This window comes from Triticum urartu, chromosome 3A (assembly GCF_056163025.1).
Source record: "Triticum urartu cultivar PI428250 chromosome 3A, HENAU_Tu73, whole genome shotgun sequence".
In the NCBI taxonomy this organism is placed as follows: Eukaryota; Viridiplantae; Streptophyta; class Magnoliopsida; order Poales; family Poaceae; genus Triticum; species Triticum urartu.
In genome coordinates, this window is record NC_141875.1 from 10,600,212 (window position 1) to 10,623,784 (window position 23,573).

At 47.2% G+C, this 23,573-nt stretch overlaps 1 protein-coding gene, 1 long non-coding RNA gene and 1 pseudogene across 2 annotated transcripts; all 3 read right to left on the reverse strand.

Moving 5' to 3' along the window:
- Nucleotides 1-698: 698 nt before the first annotated feature.
- LOC147977751 (uncharacterized) lies at nucleotides 699-5,041 on the reverse strand (annotated as a pseudogene).
- A 1,081-nt stretch (nucleotides 5,042-6,122) lies between these two features.
- LOC125547576 (F-box/FBD/LRR-repeat protein At5g22660-like) lies at nucleotides 6,123-9,613 on the reverse strand. Its single transcript, XM_048711400.2, has 4 exons — nucleotides 8,485-9,613; nucleotides 7,413-8,303; nucleotides 7,160-7,306; nucleotides 6,123-6,651 (listed from the first exon to the last, which is right to left on the reverse strand). The coding sequence occupies exons 1-4, from the start codon at nucleotides 8,503-8,505 to the stop codon at nucleotides 6,313-6,315; spliced, it is 1,398 nt and encodes a 465-aa protein (XP_048567357.2). The 5' UTR covers nucleotides 8,506-9,613; the 3' UTR covers nucleotides 6,123-6,312.
- Nucleotides 9,614-11,662: 2,049 nt separating this feature from the next.
- Nucleotides 11,663-22,164, reverse strand: LOC125542341 (uncharacterized). The gene is made up of 4 exons (XR_007297890.2): nucleotides 22,062-22,164; nucleotides 21,688-21,773; nucleotides 21,322-21,453; nucleotides 11,663-12,220 (listed from the first exon to the last, which is right to left on the reverse strand). It is a non-coding gene; the product is annotated as an uncharacterized LOC125542341 (long non-coding RNA).
- Nucleotides 22,165-23,573: the final 1,409 nt, after the last annotated feature.

Below are 23,573 nucleotides of genomic sequence, written 5' to 3' on the forward strand. Positions count from 1 at the left end.
TAGTATCCTATCATATATATCAGATCTCACTCTCGCAAGTGACCGTGAAGGGATTGACAATCCCTTGTCGCGTTGGTTGCGAGGAGTTATTTGTTTTGTGCAGGTGCGAGGGACTCGCGCGTGGCCTCCAACTGGATTGATACCTTGGTTCTCAAAAACTGAGGGAAATACTTACGCTACTTTGTTGCATCCTTTCCTCTTCAAGGAAATCCAACGCAGTGCTGAAGAGGTAGCAGACACTACTTGGAAGGACGCAGAGTTGACGGCCGAGATGGTGCCACCCGCTGTTCCGACAGCTGGCAAGGAGAAGACCTGGTCAGCCTGACGTGGTAGGAAGGATTTTGTTTTACTGTCAGAGAAAGAGTCAATTTTTGATTCTTGCAAGAGTGTAATGTGTGGTTTAGTTCCGATTAGTTCGGATAGCACGTTAGAGAACTTTTCGTTATCACCAAGTCCTCATACATTCCAGGAGCAAATTAGGAAGGCATCATTACTCATTAAAAACGTTGGAACACCAGCAGGCAGAAGCGGGGCACAGCTGACATAGAGTCTCAAAAGCTACAGCTGAGGCTAGAAGTAACATTGGTACATGCGACATAGGATGCGGTAACCAAAAGAACATCGATCTAGCAACGTCATGCAGTAGAGCTAGGCGAGGCAGGGATCGCGCCGAAACTCCAAGGGGCGAGGGGAGCTGATCATGGAGCGGCGTCATCACTAGAGGCAGCATCCTCAGAACCAAGGATGGCATCCAGCTGCTCGTCGTCCGCGCCACAGAGCAGAGCAATGGCAGCAAGGTCCTCGAAAGAAGCAGGAGGGGCATCGGGCTCATGGAGGTGTGCCTCCTGGATAGCACAGCCAATGGCCGTGTCGACATCCGTAGTGGAGAGGCGAGCAGCCTTGGCCTTGATGGCTTTAGCAAGCATGGGTGAGTAGGAGGCTTGCTTGCTAGCCAACCGCGCACTCCGCCACAGCTTGTCCTTGGAGATGGACTGATCGCGCTCTGACTTGCGGCGCGCCTTGCGAATGATGCACTCATGGGTGTCCAGATCCTGTAGGGGGAGGGCTGCGTCCAAGGCTACATCAGTCAGTGTCAGAGAGGCAGAGGGCAAGGGATTAGATTGATCGAGCATGGAGGGGGTAGAGTGGTTACCAGTAGCATGGGAGGACTCGCCCGCGGTGAAAGTGAAGGAAGGAGGCGCAGCAGGTGCGTCTGCAGGAGAGAGGACCGCAGAGAACGCAGAGGCGCTGGACTGAACCAGCGGCCCCGCGGCCAGTGGAGCGGCAGGAAGGTCAGTGCACGGGCGAGGCAGCACCACGGAACCCACCTAGGCAACCGGGCGTATGACTGGTGGGGCATGCGTGTCGGAAGGGAGTGCATGCACCACATCTAGCGAGTCTGAAGCGGCATGCAGGAGCGGTGCATGCATGCCATCCGAGGCGGCCGAATCGTCATTGAAAATGATGAGAGGCTGGCGCCGAGATCCCTGGAGGGTGATAGGTGAGGCCAGAGCTGACTGGTTTGTGTCAGATTCAAGAGATGCAGTAGGGGCACGGGGGGCGACCGGCCTAGTGCCACCGTAGGTGGGATCGGCACGCCGCCCCACACATACCACGGAGACGACATGAGCAAGGTGAGCAGGGGAGAGCGGTCGTGGAGAGTCCCGCTGAGAGAGAGGTGCGGAGTCACCGTCAGACGAACCATCACTGAACGGATTAGCACCTTCACCGTGGTGCCAACGGGAGACCTCTACAACTTTGGCCATCTTAATCTCGTTTATGGGTGGGAGCTGAATGACAATGCCTGGAGGGGCTGGCTTGCCAGATTGGAGGAGAACGAGGGCACGGACCGACGTGTAGTCGATACCATGGAGGCAGAAATCGTCAATGGCACACACGTCGCCAAGGAAAGTCAGGGCGAAGCGTATGCCATCCTCATGCCATAGCTCATGTGGAAAGTCAGAGACTTCGACCTCTGCAAGGTCAGTGTATATGGCAATGGAGCGGTCAACGTGCTCGACGGGCTCTATAGTGATAAGAGTTTCCCCCGTACTCGATTGGGTTGTGGCTGATCACGTCATTGCGTGCAGCCGGTGTGTGGAAGGTGAGGCAGGCGATCCCGATCTAGGAGCCGCCCATGATAAATGCGGGGATTGCCGCAAGTATGCTGGATGGCTCAACGGATGAGGGGAGTGGGGTTGGGGACTGGGGTGCGAAGGTGGACGAAAGCAAAGCGTCGTGGGCAGTGAACCAGACAAGGAGGAGCTGCGACTAGTGGCATGTCTCCATAGGGAGGCAGCAGCCCGGCCTCATGGGCCGGACGGGGCAGATCGTCCTCCGTGTCTGTCTCGGAGACGTAAGATGAGGCTCTGGTGTATTGTGAGGCGAGGAAAACGTCGGCGAGCCGATCCCTCAGCTCTTGTGTGTCGAAGGGGGGAGAGTGCGTGTGGTTGAAAGCTGATGGGAGTGAGGTAGGCGTGGGTGGAGGTGCAGAGGATGGTGGAGGAGAGGGAAGTGGCGGGGGCTCGTGGGGCGGAGCCGACCGGAGTGCCGTGGAGGATGAATGGTGAGGGGACGCAAAGAGCGGGGAAGGGTTCGGAGAGCATGATGGGGATGTCACCGATCATGAGTGTGTGGGACGCGCGAGCTGCCGTCGATGAGGAGCCGGCGGAGTCCATGCTGCGAGTGCAAAAAGCTGGGTTAGGTTGAGAATGGAAAGTGTCGAGGAAGGGAGGGAAGATAGGCCAGATGCCCCTGTACCTGCAGTCACGTCTGCGGTGACCGTTCCTCCAACAGCGAGCACAGCGGACTGGGTCACGACAAGATTCGACGAGGTGATTTAGAGCTAGGCAGCGGAAGCAGCGCTGCTTTCTTTGTGTTGGTGGAGAAGTGTGAGAGCGTCGATGCGGAATGGGGAGGCATCGAGGGGTTATATAGGGGGGAGAGGGTGCAGGTGGCTGTGGTCGAGGGGGATGAGAGAAGTGCATCTCTGTACGAGCTCGTCGGATTGTGGTTGGACTGCACGGGTGACATATCCGCCGTCAGGGCGGCTAGACCCATTGCGTGTGACAGAGAGCGAGGGGGCGACGGGCAGGGGCGTGGTGGCCGAGAAGCCGTCGTAGTCTGGGTGGAGGGATTAGGCTTGATCATGAGGTCTAGATGCTGGTCATGGTTAGCGAGAGGGGTCTGTGGCGACGGGCAGGCGTGCGGACTCGTCGCTTCGTCAGTTCCCAACGCGAGATTCGCTGCAGATACGTTCCTCGGGGGCGCGCGCAGGGTGACAGGGGGCGGCGCAGCCGGGCCCGGATTAGACGCGGGGCGGGCAAGCGGTTCGTCCAAAATTGGCACGGACAGAGAGACAGAGAGGGGGTTCTGGGGGCTCGCGCCAGCTCCATCCGCATGCGCCGAACCAGATGCAGCGTACGGGTCTTTTGATAGATTTGGTGGGGCAGGGGGCGCCGCACCGCCATCATGATGCATGGGGTGGGTCAGCGTTGCATGCGTAGCAGGGCGGACGTGCTGCAATCATGCGACCGCGGTGGGCTGCAGAGTCGTGCGGGTCTGAAGATGCTGATGCTCAAAGGGTCCAAGAATGGAGTCTGATCTAGGGGGCAAGGTAGGGTAAGCAAACTTGGTGTAATGATGGAAAAACCGACTGCAGTGAGCAACGGCTTGTTCGAGCTGGTCAAAGAGGAAGATCTGAAACCCTTCAAAACCTATGGACCCAAGATTGAGGATTTGAATTTTAATTGACCGGGAGAGGACGCCAGACTTATACACATGCTCATGAACTTTGACTGCTAGAAAATCTTGTTTGACCAAAAAGTAGTGGTTTAGGGCAGATTCTACTACTAGTTCATTAGGTCTAACAGTAATTGGTAGGAAGGTAACCCAAAACAAATGTGTGTGCTTAGTGTAATTTGCATGTGGTGTAAGCTGGCAGGAGTGGATAACATTAAGCATACGGTAGAAAAAGCTTATACCAGGCCGTTGACGACGCTCCTTAGAGAGAACAATAGTTGTGGACGCAGGTGGCAGTAGAGCAGGATCGACTTCCGGCGGCGAGGAGGACGTAGGCCCGTAAGACGACGGCGAGGCCGACTCCGATGGTGAGCATGCATCACTCCCCGTAGGTGCAGGCCAAGGGAAGCGGAGCAGAATGCCCAGCTTGCGGAAATCGTCCATAGAGGCGATGAGCGCGACAATGTCAGGCGAAGCCACAGTGAAGGAGAAGCAGGAGTCTTCGTCGTCCATGACGTTGAATTGGTGGTGGATGCCACCGAAAAGACAAGCGAGGATGAGACCCATCGTGGCGGCATCAAGGGTGAAAGGGAACTGTATGACGCGCGCATACATGCGGCATCCATGCGACTGATTTGGTGGACGCTGGGAGACAAGCGAGCGACATTGTGCCCATGCTACGCTTTCAAAGTGGAGTCCCAGATCCTCTAGAATTTGAAGCGGTTGAGCCAGCGGCATGCATGTGGCAGTGTGGGGGTGGAGAAGGAAGGATCGGAGGCAGGGTTCTCACAAAAGAGAAGGAGTATGCGCGGAAGCGGAGTGTGGTTTGGGCGAGGATGATCTTGGCTATACGCGCAGAAGCAACATGGAAACGATAAACGAGGGAAGAGCATTGAGCAACGAAGAAATCAGCAGCAGCACTGACAAGAACGGACTGAAGCAGGGCGGCGACGATAGTGGCATCAAGGGGGCGGTTGGAGTAGTGGAAGATGATGTAGAGCGGTGAAGCGAGGTGGATGGTTGGGGTGGTGATGTCGAGGCGGAGATAGTATGAAGCATCATCCTCGAACTCCAAGCCCATGGCATTGCCACAGCCCAAGAAGCAGCGGAGTGCAACCTGCCCGGCTTTCACATAAGGCGGGTCGAAGAATGGCGAAGGTGGAGGAGCTACTGTGGGGAGGAGCTCGTCTAGAGGACTGATGGCTAGCGTTGGCTCCGCCGAGAAGGTGGCCGGGGTTTTTTGGGAGGCTGGTGATTGGCCCTCCTCCGGCGAGGTGGAGGAGGGGGGAGCGGGAGCCATCCGAATTTCACCGCTAGAACAGTTGTGTGGATTTCTGCTAGGGGGGCAGTTGCTTAGAGTTTGCTAGAACAATTGCTATATGCAGACGTATATAGTTGCATACACACACAAGATGAGTTGGACTTGCACACATTTTCTTGATTTTCTCATTTTACACAAACCAACCAATAGGAAACACACATGAGTTGCTTGTTGAATGAACTCAAATTGCACGAAAACACCCCAAAAATTGCTTTTTTTAGGTGATACTCAAGTGCATAACGATCGAAAATTTATTGTCCTTGTTTCGCCTCCAATAGCCCTATCGATGGTGAGCTTAGACTTTTCCATATGTAAAAGGTGCATCATGTTGTGTGTAGTTTTTTTTACACAAACCAACCTAATAGGCGGTCCTACTGGGAAAAAAAGAAGCTGCTTTTCTATAGCACTAAAGTTGCCTCCGTCTTATTCAAAGTTGCCTCGAAAAAAATTCGACGAAACCTATCTATATGAGATTTAGTTTCAAGAACTCGTCGCGAGAAAGCCAACTGTGAAAAGGAAATTGAATTTCGACACTTAAATCAGAAGTTACAGTTTTTTAAACTTTTTGGATCCTCAAATAAATGCACGCGAGGACATGATTTCTTTTTTAATGAACTGCGATCATGCGCGTCAGCTACTTTTTTCCATATTTGGATGAGCGCTAGTTCCTACCAGTGGGCGCTCGGGCGCCCGCTAGCCATGTCCTTATTTATTTTGTACCTGGAGCAACACATGGGCCTTTTTGCTAGTACTAACTAATGCACCTTACATCAATTTTGAAGGCTTCGGGATCATGCACATTAGGCGGTGTTCAAATACCTTTGACCAGATGGGATGTACAATACCAGGCTCGCGTCACCATGCAAAATAACTATGAAACAAAAATCAAGAAAAAATAACAAAGCGAGCATGAGTGATGCTGATAGAAAATGAGCAGTCCCAGCATGTGGCTCAGCATGAACTATACGAGAATTACATAATTTTTATATATTTTTTTCAAATAAAATACAAGACATACATTTTGAAATGCACAGATCAGCACACAATAGTCAACTTCAAAGTAAAACAGAAACGTATACGGTGCATGCATCATAATTTGCCCACATAGAAAAATATACTTGGCCATATATAAACAGCTAAAATGCTAAAACAAAATTACAGCTGCCAGGGTCTTTTATTCTTATATGAGACTACTACTCATTGACATTATCCATCGTTATTGTCTCTTCATTATTCTTGAACTATTTCCATCATCCAATTATTATCTCCGCAGATGAGGAGGATCCATGGGTGAGTTGCTCCCTTATCCGTTGCTTGCTAGCTTCATCTACCATAAATCTTGGAGGCTCATGATTGATAGCACTGCACCCATTGCACGGGTCTTCATCACACAACTCGATTCTATTCAACACGACAGCTCGTGCCATGACAAGTCTTACATAATTCATCACCTTTTCTTCCTCCTTAAAACCTTTCATCACGAGCAACTTCAAGTTCAAGTACCTCGAATTCTCGGATGGTTCCCACAACACATTGGTCTTCTCAGCACTATCCTCAGTCTTACTGAGTTCACATGAATGCCGAGATAGCTTCATGGACCACAAATAAACAATACATTAGATTAAGTGTTGGCATTGGTTTTGATATTAATATCTAAGATAAAGAACGACAACAATAACAAGAGTCAATACATCCAAGTAACGAATGATTGCTATAAAGCTAACACCCTCCTTGGACTAGTTTTTGGAATGGCCTATATAGCTGTCTGGGACAAACGAATGATTTTTGAGGATTCCCTAGGGACTTGGAGAAATCCAACATGAGATTATACCTCACAGGAAAAAATATGCGTCGTGCATGGACATTATCTGTGAAAAAACGCTATGCAGCATCCAAACAAGATTGTACATCATTACTGTAATATTCATGAGATCTCCTATTCATACATCATTACTCTTATTGAGTATTTTAAATTTGGATATCACACACTTAAACAGACATGTCGATTTTTTTTTGCTGATGGAAACATATCGTACAAACAAATTATATCCAGGCCAAGATGTGGGTTAACTGGAAGAACTGAAATAACGGACTTACATAAAAGTTCTCCAAGGAAGGTGCACCTTCGAGGATAAACATAATCCAATTCAGATCGCACTCTGCAAAGATATTGTAAAGATGTGCATCTCTCAGTTTACTGAATATAGGAGTGAGCTGTCGAGGATCTTCAGGTTCAATCCAAATCTGCAGCAGAACGAAGTATAGAAATATGAGGAATATGTCATGATGTTAACAGGGACACGTTGAAACAAACAAACATGATGTAGACGAGGAGGGAACTGTAACTTACCATTTGAGTGCGGAAATTTAGATGCAGCATTGACAGGTTTTTGTTACCAGATAGGCACTCGCTCAATGTGAATGGCGTCTGCCAAGATAGGGCAGGAGAAGCGAAATATAATTTAACAAGCTGGGGGACATAGCCAAAAGACACTGGGGGGTTTTCACCGCACCAACTATCATAGACCAATTCCAGGAGTTGAGGGGCAGAGATTAGTTCAACTTGTTCACACTCAAAGTCGATAAGTTCAAGTCCTATGAGCTCCGAGCATGGAGCATCTATCTTGAGGACAGGGTCCTGGCCCATTTGACAGGATCTCAAGGAAAGGAGCTTAAGTTTATTGCAAGTGTTGAGGATATTGGGGATATCTGAGTCTTCAAAAGAAAGGCTCCGCAGCGTCAGTTTGGTGAGCAAACTGAAGGGACCGGGGCAAGCATGGAAGAAGGACATAAAGCACTGTCTGAACAGTACTAGTTCAGCCTCACTTGGACATGCAACATGGCCGGTCGCCGCAAACTCGAGGTATTCTGGTACGTCGATCTTCACGGCATCCCCGACGGCATGACCGATGGAGGACAAGTAAGGGTCTGCTAGGTAGAAGCAGAGCTGCAGGATCTTGATGACCCGATTGCATCCACAAGGCGGAGGAGATAGAAATCTCCTTGTCGCATCAGTGTACGCAGTCATTATCTGGTCCACCGTGCCTGGAAAGTCTTCGGCATTAATTTGCAGATTAGAGAGCTGATGCGGGAGGTGCCTCCATCGTGTGGAGAACACGCCGGTCTGAACTGCCGTGGGCATGTAAAGGCATTCGAGGATTTTGAGTAGAAGATGGTCGGGCAGCGCGCTGATTCTATCATCGTTTTCGCTTGCACTAGTGCTATCTTCATCTCTCATGATCTGCAAAAGAGAGATAAACTAGTAGGATCAAAACAGCTACAGAAGCCATATCTTCTTCTTGTTACGATTCTCCATGGGCAAGGTGAGTAGTAACAGTATAAAAATGAATCTACTAAAGATTAGAAGGCCTACTTTAATTGATACTAGTAATAACAAGAAGGCAGAAGGGGTATGAACTTACGGTGTTGCAGGTTGACTCCATGGCGGCCTGCCTTGCAGGTTGCAGCTGCTGTCTGGAGTAGTTGTCGAGACCGGCGGCCGGACTTGTAGTCAATAGGCTACTTATTGAGACAGGCGGCCGGCCTTGCAGCTGCTCTCGGGTAACTTACCAAGACAGAAACGGGGACTAGGACGAGCCGGATTAGACAATCCTCTGTTGGTTCGGATACCATCAGGAATCCTCCTCCGCAACAGATTTGAACCCAGCGGTCCGGCCTTGTTGGTTGAAGATATGATCAGCCTCCTGCACGGACTAGTTGGGCATGAATGAATCAGATCAAAAGGAGCTGGAAGAGAAGCAAAGATGAGTGTGGCGGGGGTGGGTTTGAACTTTGATATCGTGATCTGTTTGGTTCAAAGCAGGGGAACAGGAGAAGGTGGCGCACCGTCGCCGCGCTTGTCCTCCTTGTTTGAAAGACAGCCAATGACGGGCGGTCGCGACTAAGAAAAGGCCCAGGCGTTGCTGCTCGCGGCGGTGGAAGGAGAATCGCCGGCGCAGCTGCTCTCGGGTGGGTCTCGTGGTGGAGAACAGTGTGGAGGCGAGCGGGGGAGAGAGAGAGGGGTCCAGACCAGTGACGCTATCCCATACCAGTCGATACGGGGTGCTTTGGGGGATTCATGGCCGGCGGCTCACCTGAATTTGGACGAGGCACCGAACCAGGGCAACTCTGTTTCTGGGCGCAGGGAGGAAGACGAGGGAAATTCGGGAGAAAGGCGAAATAATTCGGTCGATTCGGTTGCGCCAGCGGTACAGGGTAAACGTAAACATTCTCGAAAAAAAGGGTAAACATAAACAGAAGCAGAAAATGAGGGAGTACTAATTAATGCATAAACAACTAATTAATTGACTGGTACAAATGTCCGTGCGTTGCACCGGGCAAAAATAAAATGTAATTTGTTCCACGTGCCATTATGCAACGTTTATCAATCAATTTTATTTGTTGTTGTTTAGAAAAACAGGTTTATCTTCTTCGAGAAGGTGTTTTTTAAATTTTTTGAGAATATTTCTTAAAATGATATCATTTTATGGCGATGTTTTTTAATATTAAATTTTATTTCTATTTTTTTGCACTATTTTGTGCGATGGTCCATTTTCATTTGGCAATGTACTAAGTCCAGCCCAAACTGCAGCCACGCCAACCGAGCTCCTCGTCTCGAGAAAACGAATCCCCGTTCCTCAATCTAGCTGAACTGCTAAAGGCGACGGCGGCAAGCGTCCCTCCCCACTGGCCGGCTATATTAAGATACTCACCAAAATATATTGGCATGGAGAAATTCTGTTTTTAATATTAACAATTAATAAATATGAAGATACTCACCAAAATATATTGTACAAAGTCTTTCATCTACTTGAGCTAGATAGATTTCTATGAAATCTTACTTCTGCATCTTCAACATTGGAAAAAACAGCTGGTTTTATACCTGATAAAAAAGAACCATTGGACGAAGATGGGACTTTGTGGACTACCAAGCACTTGAGAATTTTTCTTGTATAATAACAATGGTTTGCCTTGGCGTTTACTGTACAAATATTCACATGACATTATTTTAAGCATGCACATCACAAATGAATATATGTCCACAAACTAATGATAATGGGCAGTGAAGAGTTTTGGTGCCATAAACTCTAACGTGCATGCATTTTGACACAATGGTTGTTAGTACATGACTTCCTGAAATCTTAAAAGAAAAGTAAGATGTGCGTGTCTTATCCTTGCAAGTATTTCTACTGTAAACAGAAAAGGTATATTTTCACAGATTTGTAGCAGTTGGAAAATCAGAACGTCACATATATGTTAAGTTTAATCGCTGGCTCCTAACTGTGAAGATATTCCAGCCCTGTCAATGTTTGTTCTTGTCCTCATCAATCCATGAGGCAAAGAACTTCTGAATGTGTTCTCTTGTGCCAAAGAAAAGAGTTAGCTTGTCCTCATCAATTCATGAGGCAAGAAACTTCTGAATCTTCGTGTGGCTCAACGTCCTCAACAGCAGGATCTCCATATTCAGTTGTGTCATATTCCGTGAGGAACCCGTGACAGAATCTTCAATCAATGTTTAACTTGATGCCACCTCCCCACCGCACCGACCAAGTCTCCCTCCGGTGAGGTGGTCGCTGCCCTCCACATTCGCGGTCCTGCTCGTCCTCTCGCTTGCTTCTGATAAAGGCGTGAGCCTGTGATTCCTGTGGGAAATTCTCTCAAGCACATGGCAGACATCGTGGTGGTGTGCATAGCCTGTAACTGGGATGGAGAAGGCCGTGACATAGGAGTCGCTGGTGAGGCTGCAGAGCATGAAGATGTCCTTCCATCCGCATGGACAGGGGCGGCTGGGCCCTTGTTAGTGGAGGCCGCATTGACGACGGTGAGCTCCCAGCAATCCCGACGAAGGCTACGACATCCTCCCGGTGAGCCCCAACGAACAGACGAGGTCAGCAATATGGGCGAGCGTTGTGCAGCGAGGTCGACGGCTGAAGTCCCAATGGCAGCAACGCATGATGGCCGAGAAGCGAGTAGGATGCGCTGCGCTGTATGGTAACATGATGTGCACAGCCAGGAGCTCGTGGTGATGGATGAGCCTGCGACAACGACGGACGCAACGGTGGAGCTCAGGACGCGGCGGGGAGACAAAGACCACGATGATGCCGGCTAACCCGTGGAGGCTGTAGGAAATAGGACGGGGATGGCACCGAGGAGATCGAGGAGAGGCATGTGCACCTGATCTGCCGCCGCCAGCGACGGGAAGGAAGACGAGGAAATTTCGCCAGCGGTAAAGAAACAGTTAAAACAAAAGTAAACAGAAGGATGTGATTGGGGTAGAAAATGAGGGAGTAGTTTTTTTTTACACGATTATTAATGTTCTCTCAAAAAAATACACGAATTAATGCATAAACGAATTGAGTACGTACTCCTAGTAGTACTCATCACTATTCAAAATTTTGTTTTTGAGATGCACTACCCAATGAATAGTACAATGCAAAGATAAAACAAAAATGACTCATCTGTGTGCCGGTTCTTCATCATCGTAGAAAATCTCTACTATACTATTAAACAATCAAATAAGAATTTTCTTACGCGCACCCCGCAATTAGTCCCACAATAACGCACGAGCCAATCAGCACCACATGATTAGGCCAACAAGTCTCAATCTAACAGCCATCATTAATCCAATACCTCTACGGTGTGCACTTAGCATTTACCAATGACTGACCGTACTTCACCAGAAGAGTAGTAGTCGAACAACCAGCCCCGCGCGTCCCTACAATCACGGAAATCAGATCGCAAACTAACAACCAGCCCAGCGTGCCCTACAATCACGGAAAATCAGATCGCAAGCTAAGGGAACTTCAGGCCCTTGACCTTGACCTCGCCGCATGGCACATACGCCGCCCACCAATAGCGTCTCCTACCTGCACGGCGACCACGCCGCACTGCACCGTCCCGTCACCTCCGTGCACGATCGCCATCGTCGATTGTTGCCGCTCGCAGCGTGGCATCCGTCCTGCAAGATCGCCAGTGCCCAGGAGAGAGCCTGCCCCGGCACCCGCACCGCCGCGCCCGCCCTGCACTGGCACCCACGCCGCCGCGCACACGCCCGCCGGGGCATGGGCGCCAGCGCCTGTCGCGTCCCCTGAACCAGCCGGGCACACGCAGCTGTGATTCTTCCGAGGACTTCTTTAGGTTCGACTTCTTCCTTTGACTCTTGCAGCATTAATCATGATTAGATTTTTGATAATAGAGTTCTAAATAATAAACAGTTGCACAGCAAAATGCTATAAGGCGTTCATTTTACATACTGACTATATGAGGATAATGAAACTGGATTTGTGTTGCAAATTGCCTTTACTATATCAAGTAAATACAGGAAAGTGACTTTACTATATCAAGTTCCATCAACATGACCACCAACACAAGCGTTCTACAAAGTAATATAGCATCTATCCAGCTCCAGGATGTTACAATGAATTGTATAAATCTGTATAAACCCACTTTTGCACACATGATGATTGAGAATGTGCATGATTATTTAAACTGAAAACATCTGGAGTACACGTGATCCATTCTAATTCTGAAAACTAAAGAAGTCGCACTTCCTGCTTCCTGAGTACAAAATGGTGCATTTGAATGTCTGTTTGTTGAAACTATGCAACTTTGGCATATCTTTTTTTTTCATGTGCATATCCTAATAGGTGAGAGCATCAACAAGATTTTGTTGATCTATCATGAACCGGTTTAGAATATATGTTTTTGCAGGACTAATGCTTGTGGTGTTGGAAATATGCCCTAGAGGCAATAACAAATTAATTATTATTATATTTCCTTGTTCATGATAACCATTTATTATCCATGCTAGAATTGTATTGATAGGAAACTCAGATACATGTGTGGATACATAGACAACACCATGTCCCTAGTAAGCCTCTAGTTGACTAGCTCGTTGATTAATAGATGGTTACGGTTTCCTAACCATGGACATTGGATGTCGTTGATAACGGGATCACATCATTAGGAGAAAGATGTAATGGACAAGACCCAATCCTAAGCCTAGCACAAGATCGTGTAGTTCGTATGCTAAAGCTTTTTTAATGTCAAGTATCATTTCCTTAGACCATGAGATTGTGCAACTCCCGGATACCGTAGGAGTGCTTTGGGTGTGCCAAACGTCACAACGTAACTGGGTGGCTATAAAGGTGCACTACGGGTATCTCCGAAAGTGTCTGTTGAGTTGGCACGAATCGAGACTGGGATTTGTCACTTCGTGTAACGGAGAGGTATCTCTGGGTCCACTCGGTAGGACATCATCATAATGTGCACAATGTGACCAAGGAGTTGATCACGGGATGATGTGTTACGGAACGAGTAAAGAGACTTGCCGGTAACGAAATTGAACAAGGTATCGGGATACCGACGATCGAATCTCGGGCAAGTATCGTACCGATAGACAAAGGAAATTGTATACGGGATTCATTGAATCCTTGACATCGTGGTTCATCCGATGAGATCATCATGGAGCATGTGGGAACCAACATGGGTATCTAGATCCCGCTGTTGGTTATTGACCGGAGAGTTGTCTCGGCCATGTCTGCATGACTCCTTAACCCGTAGGGTCTACACACTTAAGGTTCGATGACGCTAGGGTTTATAGGGAAAGTATGTACGCAGTTACCGAATGTTGTTCGAAGTCCCGGATGAGATCCCGGACGTCACGAGCAGTTCCGGAATGGTCCGGAGGTAACGATTGAAGTATGGTTTTGGCCACCGAAAGTGTTTTGGGCATCACCGGTAGTGTACCGGGACCACCGGAGGGGTCCGGGGGTCCACCGGGAGGGGCCACCGGCCCCGAAGGCCTACATGGGCCAATAGTGGGAAGGGACCAGCCCCTAGGTGGGCTGGGGCGCCTCCCACCAAGGCCCAAGGCGCCTCCAAGAGGGGAAGGGGGCAAACCCTAGGGCAGATGGGCCCTAAGGCCCACCCCATGTGCGCCTCCCCCGACCGCCTTGCCGCACCCCTTGGGGTGGGAACCCTAAAGGGGGCGCAGCCCCTCCCCTCCCTCTATATATACTTGAGGTATGGGGGCTGCCCAACACACGATTTGATCTCTCTCTTGGCGCAGCCCTACCTCTCTCCCTCCTCGTCTCTCGTAGTGCTTGGCGAAGCCCTGCTAGAGTCCCGCACTCCTCCACCACCACCACGCCGTCGTGCTGCTGTTGGACGGAGTCTTCCCCAACCTCTCCTTCTCCCCTTGCTGGATCAAGGCGTGGGAGACGTCACCGGGCTGCACGTGTGTTGAACGCGGAGGCGCCGTGGTTCGGCGCTTAGATCGGAATCAACCGCGATCTGAATCGCTACGAGTACGACTCCTTCATCCGCGTTCTTGTAACGCTTCCGCTTAGCGATCTACAAGGGTATGTAGATGCACTTCCCTTCCCCTCGTTGCTAGATTGCTCCATAGATTGATCTTGGTGATGCGTAGAAAATTTTAAATTTCTGCTACGATCCCCAACAGTGGCATCATGAGCTAGGTCTATGCGTAGTTTCTATGCACGAGTAGAACACAAAGCAGTTGTGGGCGTCGATATTGTCAATTTACTTGCCGTTACTAGTCTTATCTTGATTCGGCGGCATCGTGGGATGAAGCGGCACGGACCGACCTTACACGTACTCTTACGTGAGACTGGTTCCACCGACTGACATGCACTAGTTGCATAAGGTGGCTAGCGGGTGTCTGTCTCTCCCACTTTAGTCGGATCGGATTCGATGAAAAGGGTCCTTATGAAGGGTAAATAGAAATTGGCATATCACGTTGTGGTTTTCGCGTAGGTAAGAAACGTTCTTACTAGAAACCTATAGCAGCCACGTAAAAACTTGCAACAACAATTAGAGGATGTCTAACTTGTTTTTACAGCATGTGCCGTGTGATGTGATATGGCCAAAAAGATGTGATGAATGATATATGTGATGTATGAGATTGATCATGTTCTTGTAATAGAAATCACGACTTGCATGTCGATGAGTATGACAACCGGTAGGAGCCATAAGAGTTATCTTAATTTATTTATGACCTGCGTTTCAACATAAACGTCATGTAATTACTTTACTTTATTGCTAAAGAGTTAGCCATAGTAGTAGAAGTAATAGATGATGAGACAACTTCAAGAAGACACGATGATGGAGATCATGATGATGGATATCATGGTGTCATGCCGGTGACAACGATAATCATGGAGCCCCGAAGATGGAGATCAAAAGGAGCAAAATGATATTGGCCATATCATGTCACTATTTGATTGCATGTGATGTTTATCATGTTTTACATCTTATTTGCTTAGAACGACGGTAGCTTAAATAAGATGATCCCTCGCAATAATTTCTAGAAAGATACGATCAACATGAAGATGTTCACCGATGTTGACTAGTCCATCTCACGTGATGATCGGACACGGCCTAGTTGACTCGGGTCATGTTTCTAGTCTGAGTGGGAGTTCATTAAATAATTTGATTAGATGAACTTAATTATCATGAACATAGTCTAAATTGTCTTTGCAAATATGTTGTAGATAAATAGCTCACGTTGTAGCTCCCTGTTTCAATACGTTCCTAGAGAAAGACCAAGTTGAAAGATATTGTAAGCAATGATGCGGACTGGGTCCGTAGTCCGAGGAGTGTCCTCACTGCTACACAGAAGGCTTACGTCTTTGATGCACCGCTCGATGTGCAAACCCCTACAATGTCGTCTGTGGATGTTGTGAATACCTGACAGACACATCCTGATGACTACTTGATAGTTTAGTGCACCATACTTTGCGGCTTAGAATCGGGATTTCAATGACGTTTTGAACGCCATAGAACATATGAGATGTTCCAAGAGCTGAAATTGGGATTTTAGGCTCATGCCCGTATTGAGAGGTATGAGACCTCTGACAAGTTCTTTGCCTACAGGATGGAGAAGAATAGCTCAGCAGAGCATGTGCTCAGAATGTATGGGTGCTACAATCACTTGAATCAAGTGGGAGTTAAACTTCCAGATAAGCCAGTGATTGATAGAGTTCTCTAGTCACTATCACTAAGCTACTAGATCTTCGTGATGAACTATGACATGCAAGGGATGGAGTTGATCCCGGAGCTGTTCGCGGTGCTTAAGACCGCAAAAGGTAGAAATCAAGAAGGAGCATCAAGTGTTGATGGTTTAACAAGACCACTGGTTTCAAGAAGGACAAGGGCTAGAAGGGAAACTTCATGGATGGCAAACCAGTTGCCGCTCCAGTAAAGGAACCCAAGGTTGAACCCAAACCCAAGACTAAGTGCTTCTATTGTAAGGGGAACAGTCACTGGTAGCAGAATTACCCCAAATGCATGGTAGATAAGAAGGCTGGAAACTTCAACAAAGTATATACGTGTTATTAATGTGTACCTCACTAGTACTCCTGGTAGCACCTGGGTATTGGATACCGGTTCAGTTACTATTATTGGTGGCTTGAAGCAAAAGCTACGGACTAAACGGAGACTGGCTAAGGGCGAGGTGACGATGTGTGTTGGAAGTGTTTCCAAAGTTGATGAGATCACCATCGCACACTCCATCTGCCTTCGGGATTAGTATTGAACCTAGATAAATGTTATCAGGTCTCTATGTTGAGCATGAATATGATTAGATCATGTTCATTGCAATACGATTATTCATTTAAGTTAAGAATAATGGTTATTCTGTTTACATGAATAATACCTTTCATGGTCATGCACCCTATGTGAATGGTTCATTGAATCTCGGTCGTGGTAATACGCATGTTCACGCCAAAAGATGTAGAGTTAATAATGATAGTACCACTTTCTTGTGACACTGCCGCTTAGGTCATATTGGTGTAAGATGCATGAAGAAACTCCATGTCGATGGATGTTTAGAGTAACTTGATTTTGAATCGCTTGACACATGCGAGCCATGCCTCATGGGCAGGATGACTAAGACCCCATTTTCAGGTACAATGAAACGGGCAAGTGACTTGTTGGAAATCATACGTGCTGATGCGTGTGATCCAATGAGAATTGAAGCGTGTGGTGGATATCGCTATTTTCTCGTCTTCACTGACGATTTGAGTAGATATAGGTATATTTACTTAATGAAGCACAATTTTGAAACGTTTGAAAAGTTTAAGCGATTTCAGAGTGAAGTTAAGAATCATCATAACAAGAAGATCATGTTCCTACGATCTAATCAAAAGGGGATTTTCTGAGTTGTGAGTTTGGCAATCACTTAAGACATTGTGGAATTGTTTCACAGTTGAAGCCACCTGGAACACCACAAGGTAATGGTGTGTCCGGACGTCGTAATCGAACCTTATGAGTTATGGTGCGATCTATGATGTCTCTTACCGATCTACCGTTTTCATTTTGAGGATATGCGTTAGAGATAGCTGCATTCACTTTAGATAGGACACCATCTAAGTTCGTTGAGACGACGTCGTATGAATATGGTTTGGCAAGAAACCAAAGTTGTCGTTTCTTAATGTTTGGGGCTGCAATGCTTAAGGCTTCAGCCGGAGAAGCTCGAACCCAAAAGCGGACAAACACATCTTCATAGGATACCCAAAGGTATCAGTTGGGTATACCTTCTATCTCAGATCCGAGGGCAAATTGTTTGTCGCTAAGAACGGGTCCTTTCTCAAGAAGGAGTTTCTCTCGAAAGAATTGAGTGGGAGGAAGATAGAACTTCATGAGGTTGTCGAACCTTTACTTCAACCAGAGAGTGATGCAACACAGAAAGATGTTTTCTGTGGCGCCTACGTCTGTTGAAGAGGAAGTTAATGAAAGTGATCATGAAGCTTCGGATCAAGTTGCTATCGAACCTCATAGGTCGACAAGGATATGTACTACTCCTGAGTGGTACGATAATCATGTCTTAGATATCATGTTGTTAGACAACAATGAACCTACGAGCTATGGAGAAGCGATGGTGGGCCCGTATTCCAACAAATGGTTAGAAGCCATGAAATCCGAGATAGGATCCATGTATCAAAACAAAGTATGGACTTTGGTGGACTTGCTCGATGATCGGCAAGCCATTGAGATAAATGAATCTTTAAGAAGAAGACGGACGTGGGCGGTAATGTTATCGTCTATGAAGCTCGACTTGTGGGAAAGAGTCTTTTCACAAGTTCAAGGAGTTGACTACGATGAGAATTTTTCACCCGTGGCGATGCTTAAGTCCGTCGGAATCATGTTAGCATTAGCTGTATTTTTCGATTATGAAATCTGACAGATGGATGTCAAAACAAGTTTTCTTACCAGTTTTCGTAAGAAAAGGTTGTATGTGATACAATAAAAGGTTTTGTCGATCCTAAGGATGCTAAAAGGTATGCTAGCTCCAGCAATCCTTCTATGGACTAGAGCAAGCATCTCGGAGTCAGAATACATGCTTTAATGGAGTGATCAAAGCTTTTAGGTTTATACAATGTTTGCTAGAAATTTGTATTTACAAGAAAGTGAGTGGGAGCACTACAACATTTCTGATAAGTATATTGGATGACATATAGTTGATCCAAAATAATGTCGAATTTCTGGAAAGCATAAACGGTTGTTTGAAGAGTGATTTTCAAAGGAAGACCTAGATAAAGCTGCTTACAGATTGGGCATCAAGATCTATAGAGATAGATCAAGACGCCTGATGATACTTTCAAAGAACGCACACCTTGACATGTTTTTAAAGGAGTTCAAAATAGATCAGTCAAAGAAGGGATTCTTACCTGAGTTGTAAGGTGTGAAGTTGAGTAAGACTCAAAGCTTGACCACGGCAGAAGAAAGAGAAAGGACGAAGGTCGTCCCATATGCTTTTGTCATAGGCTCTATACGGTATGCCATGCTGAGTACCACACCAGATGTGTGCCTTGCCACATGTCTGGCAAGAGGGTACAAAGGTGATCTAGGAGTAGATCACCAGATAGCGGTCAAAATTATCCTTAGAGAAATAAGAAAATGTTTCTCGGATATGGAGGTGAAGAAGAGTTCGACGTAAAGAGTTACGTCGATGCAAGCTTAACACCTATCCGGATAGCTCTGAGTAGAGATACCGGATACATATAATGGAGCAACAATTTGGAATAGCTCCAAGTGGAATGTGGTAGCAGCATCTACGATATGACATAAAGTTTTGCGAAATACATAGGGATCTGAATATTGCAGACCCGTTGACTACAACCTCTCTCACAAGCATAACATGATCAAACCCAGAACTCATTGAGTGTTAATCACATAGTGATGTGAACTAGATTATTGAGTCTAGTAAACTCTTTGGATGTTGGTCACATGGCGATGTGACCAGTGAGTGTTAATCACATGGCGATGTGAACTAGATTATTGACTCTAGTGCAAGTGGGAGACTGTTGGAAATATGCCCTAGAGGCAATAACAAATTGGTTATTATTATATTTCCTTGTTCATGATAATCGTTTATTATCCATGCTAGAATTGTATTGATAGGAAACTCAGATACATGTGTGGATACATAGACAACACCATGTCCCTAGTAAGCCTCTAGTTGACTAGCTCGTTGATCAATAGATGGTTACGGTTTCCTGACCATGGACATTGGATGTCGTTGATAACAGGATCACATCATTAGGAGAATTATGTGATGGACAAGACCCAATCCTAAGCCTAGCACAAGATCGTGTAGTTCGTATGCTAAAGCTTTTTTAATGTCAAGTATCATTTTCTTATACCATGAGATTGTGCAACTCCCGAATACCGTGGGAGTGCTTTGGGTGTGCCAAACATCACAACGTAACTAGGTGGCTATAAAGGTGCATTACGGGTATCTCCGAAAGTGTCTGTTGGGTTGGCACGAATCGAGACTGGGATTTGTCACTTCGTGTAACGGAGAGGTATCTCTGGGCCCACTCGGTAGGACATCATCATAATGTGCACAATGTGACCAAGGAGTTGATCACGGGATGATGTGTTACGGAACAAGTAAAGAGACTTGCCGGTAACGAGATTGAACAAGGTATCGGGATACCGACGATCGAATCTCGGGCAAGTATCGTACCGATAGACAAAGGAAATTGTATACGGAATTGATTGAATCCTTGACATCATGGTTCATCCGATGAGATCATCGTGGAGCATGTGGGAACCAACATGGGTATCTAGATCCCGCTGTTGGTTATTGACCGGAGAGTTGTCTCGGCCATATCTGCATGACTCCCGAACCTGTAGGGTCTACACACTTAAGGTTCGATGACGCTAGGGTTTATAGGGAAAGTATGTACGCAGTTACTGAATGTTGTTCGAAGTCCCGGAGGAGATCCCGGACGTCACGAGGAGTTCCGGAATGGTCCGGACGTAAAGATTGAAGTCTGGTTTTGGCCACCGGAAGTGTTCCGGGCATCACTGGTAGTGTACCGGGATCATCGGAGGGGTCCGGGGGTCCACCGGGAGGGGCCACCGGCCCCGGAGGCCTACATGGGCCAATAGTGGGAAGGGACCAGCCCCTAGGTGGGCTGGGGCGCCTCCCACCAAGGCCCAAGGCGCCTCCAAGAGGGGAAGGGGGCACACCCTAGGGCAGATGGGCCCTAAGGCCCACCCCAGGCGCGCCTCCCCCTCTTCCCCTTGTGGCCGCCACCCTAGATGGGATCCTGGGCTGCCGCACCCCTTGGGGTGGGAACCCTAGAGGGGGCGCAGCCCCTCCCCTCCTATATATACTTGAGGTATGGGGGCTGCCCAACACACGATTTGATCTCTCTCTTGGCGCAGCCCTACCTCTCTCCCTCCTCGTCTCCCGTAGTGCTTGGCGAAGCCCTGCTGGAGTCCCGCGCTCCTCCACCACCACCACGCCGTCATGCTGCTGCTAGACGGAGTCTTCACCAACCTCTCCTTCTCTCCTTGCTGGATCAAGGCGTGGGAGACGTCACCGGGCTGCACATGTGTTGAACGCGGAGGCGCCGTGGTTCGGCTCTTAGATCGGAATCAACCGCGATCTGAATCGCTACGAGTACGACTCCTTCATCCGCGTTCTTGTAATGCTTCCGCTTAGCGATCTACAAGGATATATAGATGCACTCCCCTTCCCCTCGTTGCTAGATTACTCCATAGATTGATCTTGGTGATGCGTAGAAAATTTTAAATTTCTGCTACGATCCCCAACATGTGGTAAGACATCTAAGAAATATTTAGAGTTGCCAACAAAGGTAATCTGAAAGTATGATTTAGTAAACAAATATGCCCGACCATCACATCAAGGAAATGTTCCATATACAACTACATGAATTTCTTAGAACAATAAAAATATTCTGCAACGAAGATTCAAAACATACTCTTTGATTCAGACTTGTTGCTCCCATCCCCTTTCGGTACCAAAAAGTGTTCAAGTTTTGTATCTGATCTGGAATCCAAACCCCTGGCTTGCTGAATGACTCGAGCAGGTCAGAACCACATAGCAGCATTACCTTGACACATCATGAGACAAAACACAAGTCGTAAACAACTGATTTATATACAGTGTTATAGTACCGATACATTTGGTGATCCAACAATGTGAGAGAAGACACTACTGTGTTGCAACAACAAAAATCATTGTCATATACATTTGTTGAACCTATTTGCTATTTATTTAAGTTGGCCGTATGCATCGTTTTCATGCAGAGGCCAGGGAGACCCCCCTTTTAGAAAAAAAAATATACCTTGATCAGCTAAGCCGTCCTTGCACAGAAGAATTCTTAACTCTTGAGAGAATGGTCAAGGTACGCTGATGGCCTTTCTGCATTGCCTGTATCAAGAACACAAGAATGTGTCCATCAAATGAACACATCGTCCAAACTGAAAGTACCTTATATGACAGTGAAAATCCAATGGTATGCATGTACTGATAACATGAAAAATCAGGTTATTATGCATGGATCAACCATCACGAAAGACGAGCTTCAACATGCCAATTCGCAGAGGCGAATCCGGTGAGGAGCCGGCAAGAGGTCATGAGCAGCCCCAAATTGCGAATTCGGTCATGAGAATGTGGTGTTAACACAAACAAATACACATTTCCAGTTCAGCATAGTACCTTCTTCTTGTTAGCATCGGTTCACCAGGGACATGTATCCAGTAAGGCAGTAACATCCCAGCACCGACTACCCTGGCTGCTGCAACTCATCCTTCGCAAGCTCTGTACGTATGAAACAAGAGATGGGGTAATATGTAATCTGTTTGTTCTGATTCTCAGCCTGTTCTAATATTAACACAACACTTCATAGTTGCTAAACAGATTTAACAGGTGCTGCGGCTTACCAAACATGCCTGTGCGTGTAGGTGGGAAGGTTGAAGCTCTCGGTGGCCACCAGCACAACACCACCTCGCCTTCCCCCGTCTCTGCGGTCATCCAGTTGAATAAGGGAACGTATGGTGGATTAGGATGACTCTGAATAACGCAAGTGAAGAAATCCTAGATCAGGTTCTTTTCTTTCTGCTTACAGATTTGGATCCGTGGACAGCTTCTTCGTGGGGACGGGAACTTCCACCTCCTCCAAGGTCATGTCCACGGCCGTCCTCTTCAAATCCCCAGTTGAGCAAGAAGCCGGCACAAAATCTTCGCTTCTCTCTTCCTGGGGTCGGCGTGCGCTGCCCGCCTGAGAGGTCGGCAGTCTGGCGTGTGCGGTAAGGGGCCAGCGTCGCCGGCGAGCATGCCAAGCTCGACCGCCTCCTCGAGCACTTCGACGGCCGAATTCGAAGGAGTGAGGTGGAGCAGGGGCATGCACGTCCGTCGGCGTGGGTGACGAAGGGGAGTGGCGGCCTTACAGGGAGCGTCGGCTGTGGAGGGAGGGATCTAGCGACCATGGAAGATTAGGGAAGGGGGAGAAAAGACAGGGGGCGGTGGAATGACTGACTTTTTTTTAGTACAACTACAGTATATACTAGCAGTGTCCAGAGAAGGATTGTGAGTGACTGTGGCGTTGTCCAAACCAATTTTCTTTCATCTTCTAGAAAAATACTTTTCTTTTTATATGGCATGTTCGATTTTGGGTGCCATTTTTTAATCATCACGGCTGTTATAGTCATGATCAGTTGATGGTTTAAAAAGTTTTATATAAATATCTATAAAAATTAAATAAAACTGAATATATTTTATGCTTTATAATCATGTAGGTCATCTTGTGGTGCGTGGATGGTAAATTTTATGAAATACTCCATCTTGTAAAATAATATAAATTTTATGGAGTACTTCACCGGAGATATGTTGTCTGATACTCCTATACATGTATTTTTCGTTCTGTATCATTATACTTATTATGTCGTATCACTATTTCAAAACTAACTAACTCTGAGTACTACTTTATAGGATCATATGACATATTTTAGAACAAAACTACCTATCATTTTAGTTAAAATGATGATAATACAAGAAATCAAGACTTGAAAGATGACGGAAACAACACAGACCCCAAAGATTGTATGATTCTTGATAGACCCCCCCCCCCCTCCCCCACCTCAAAACATTGAACATATCATCCGAAGTTGAGCTCATCTCACAATCATTTATCCTTTCACCGACTGTCACTCCAACAAACGATGACTTAAT